The 3,024-nt window shown below is 58.5% G+C and overlaps 1 protein-coding gene across 1 annotated transcript in view; it reads left to right on the top strand.

Moving 5' to 3' along the window:
- Positions 1 to 3,015, top strand: part of NOL4L (nucleolar protein 4-like) — an 89,550-nt gene extending 86,535 nt beyond the window's left edge. The window contains exons 10-12 of the mRNA XM_009994005.1: positions 70 to 192; positions 462 to 663; positions 2,616 to 3,015. Of these exons, the coding sequence (XP_009992307.1) occupies positions 70 to 192; positions 462 to 663; positions 2,616 to 2,815 (525 nt within the window). The 3' untranslated portion in view covers positions 2,816 to 3,015. The remainder of the gene's footprint in view (positions 1 to 69; positions 193 to 461; positions 664 to 2,615) is intronic.
- Positions 3,016 to 3,024: the final 9 nt, after the last annotated feature.

Here is a 3,024-nt window from a genome sequence, read left to right as displayed (position 1 = left end):
CCACCACCCTGCCCAGCCACTCCCAGGGCAGCAAGTCCTTGAACACCTTCTCTGCTTGTGTCTCCACAGACCAGGCCCACACCACCACACCTGACCTCGGCCATGGCAGAGAACATCCTGGCTGCTGCCTGCGAGAGCGAGACGCGGAAAGCGGCCAAGAGGATGCGGCTGGAGATCTACCAGACCTCCCAGGTAGGGCACTCGGGACCAGAGCTGGGTGTGGGGAGAGATGTTTCTGAGCAATTAAGTGAAACACTTTTAAAAAACTTTTCTAAAAGTCAGAGGCCTGCAGAGTGGGGCTCCATGGTGTGCCCTAGGACTAAGGGCAGCAGGGACAGGGATACTGGTTTTGGGGTGGCCACCCTGCAGCCACGGGAGACCAGTTGTCCCCACGCTGTCCCTCCCCTGGGTGCAGAGGATGGAGCTCCTCGCTGGAGTCAGTCTGTGTTTCCCCCATGCAGGACGAGCCGATCGCTCTAGACAAGCAGCACCCCAGAGACTCCACAGCCATCACCCACTCCTCCTACTCACTGCCAGCTTCATCTTACTCCCAAGACCCAGTCTACATCAACGGAAGCCTGAACTACAGCTACCGTGGCTACGGGTCCCTGGGGGGCAGCCTGCAGCCCCCAGCCTCCCTCCAGACGGGCAACCACAGTAACGGTGAGTGGGGTCACTCTGCACTGCAGGGGGCCCCCCCCCAGCCATGGCCAGTGCTGTGGGCCCCCAGCATCCTGCTCTGGGTGGCTGAGCTGTTCTCAGGGGATGTGACAGGGGCTGCTGCTGGTCCCACTGAGCCCAGTCACTTCAGCATCTCTTTGAAAGTTGCTCCAAAAGCTCCTCTTCTCCTACAGCCAATGGAGGCCTCTGCCTGGCTGCTCAGCTTGCCTCATCAGTGAGTGGTTAATTGTTGAACTGAACTTGGAAGGACAGTTTGGGTGGCACTGGTGGAGGGAAGGAGTGTCATTTGAAAAAAAAAAGAGAATCCGTACCAGCTATTAATTATTAACAGGAGCAGGCTCCTATCACTGCCCTGATCTCGCTGCTGGTATGAGCCATTCCTTTCCCAGCTGGCATTGGACAGGGATGGAGACAGGGCTGGTGAAGTTGGGGGGTTCTGGAACAGCGTCCAGGGCACAGCCAGCTCCTGACACGGCTCGGGTGGGTGACAAGGGGCTGGGAGATGAGCCCACGGGAGCAGGACTGGGACTGCAGGGCATGAAGGCAGGTGGAGAGTGGGGGCAAGGCCCAAGGGGTCAGGTGAGTTGGGAGCACAGGAACAGAGCAGAGTAGCCTGAGGATGTGAGGAGGGCCTGTGGTACCTGGTGACTCCTTGTCACTTGGGCCAGAGCGGGGGTGGGATGGGGGGTCTCCCCTTGGGCAGCAGCCCCTGGCCTTGCCCTCCTGGCAGCCATGGCAGAAGGGACTGGACCCCATGCTGGTCCTTGGCCGGTACTTCAGCCAACTCCCAGGTGCCTTCACTTGCCCCAGTGTGCTCTGGGCTCCTGCCCAGCCCCTGCCTACCCAGACGGGAGTGAGGATTTGGAAAGATGTGATTTCCGGAGCCCTGAGAAGTGCCTGTCTGGGATTAACTCTTATCATCCCTTCCTAATGCTTCTTAACCCTGAATAAAGATCCCGCCCCGGCCTCCAGCTGCTGAGACCTAATCCTTGCAGCCACGGCAGAGGCAGCTCTGAAGCCTCCCTGGAGCAGCTCAGGCTGCCCTGACCCTCTGCAAGAGGCAGAGCTCTCTCAGAGCAGCCCCCGAGAGCACTAGGAGCAGAGGGGTCCTGGCTGTAGCTCACAGCAGCAACTTGCTTCTTTTTAATGGGTTTTTAAGCCTCTGCCTCACAATTATTTTTTGCCCCCCTTGCCCAAGCTCTTTGCCAGTCCTTCAGAGGTCATGGTGCTGTGAGGAGCTGCACCTTCTCCTCCCTCCCTGAGCAGGAAGCCTAAGGGGGTTTGCTGCCCAGAAGTGCCTTCTCCCTCCATCCCCCACCTAAGCTGATTCTTGCTCAAACCCATATCCCCACTGCCAGCTCCTTCCCCCTTGCTGAGCTGGGAAACGGGCTCCATTTCCTGCTGCCTTTTCTGTCTAGGGAAATCGCTTTCGCATGAGAGCCTCCTCCTCATTCTCCTCCTCCTCCCCTGCACGGCGCTGCTCAGCCTGGTCTGGAAGTCCTCCACTAGTGCCTCTCCATTTGCTGCTACAGCCTTGCTCTCCTTAGATGTTTTCCTTCCTGTCCCAGGGCAATGCACTCCCCTCCCTGCCCCTGATCTTGAGGGGTTCTTGAAGTCTCCCATCCTGGTTGGAAACTACTGCAGGCCCTGGTCCCTCCATCTTCCTGCAGAGTGGACAGGACAGGCTGCAGGATGGGATTTTTGTCACATTGACTCTGGAGTCTCTTTCCTTGGGGCTGTTGCAGAGGCAATGCCCTGCCTGTGCTGGCTGCTCCAGAGCTGGGCTCCTCATATTCTGGGCACCCCACTTCACAGGGACTTCTCTGCCAGCACAGAGATCTGGGAGCAGCAGCTCCTGTTGGGATCTAACAGGAGCAGGACAGACCTGGGCAAGGCTGCTCTGCCTGAGCTTCCCTCTCGCTTTTCCTCGGCAGGTCCGACCGATCTCAGCATGAAAGGTGGGGCCTCCAGCACGGCCCCCTCCAACAGCACCAGCAGGGGAATGCAGGCTGCCCAGCTCAGCCCCACGGAGATCAGCGCCGTGCGGCAGCTCATCGCCGGCTACCGAGAGTCGGCGGCGTTTCTGCTCCGCTCTGCAGACGAACTGGAAAACCTCATTTTACAGCAGAACTGACTCCCCGTGTCTGCGTCGCTCCTCTGTCAAGAAGACAATTTATACCTGCTAGGAAGAGGCTCCCAGCGGTGTCCTGCTCAGGACCACCACCGTCCTCCCGTGAAGCAGCGGGTACATGTAGTTTTAGAAGGTGGAACCCAAAAGACCTGTTTTCTTTTACACTCCAAGCACCTGGGACTTCAGGCACAAGGACACGTTTTTGAACCGCT

The sequence above is a fragment of the Chaetura pelagica genome, unplaced genomic scaffold, assembly GCF_000747805.2.
Source record: "Chaetura pelagica isolate M959 unplaced genomic scaffold, ChaPel_1.0 scaffold493, whole genome shotgun sequence".
Classification (NCBI taxonomy): Eukaryota; Metazoa; Chordata; class Aves; order Apodiformes; family Apodidae; genus Chaetura; species Chaetura pelagica.
The sequence above is the reverse complement of the archived record's forward strand: the minus strand, read 5'-3'. Positions and strand labels throughout refer to the sequence as shown.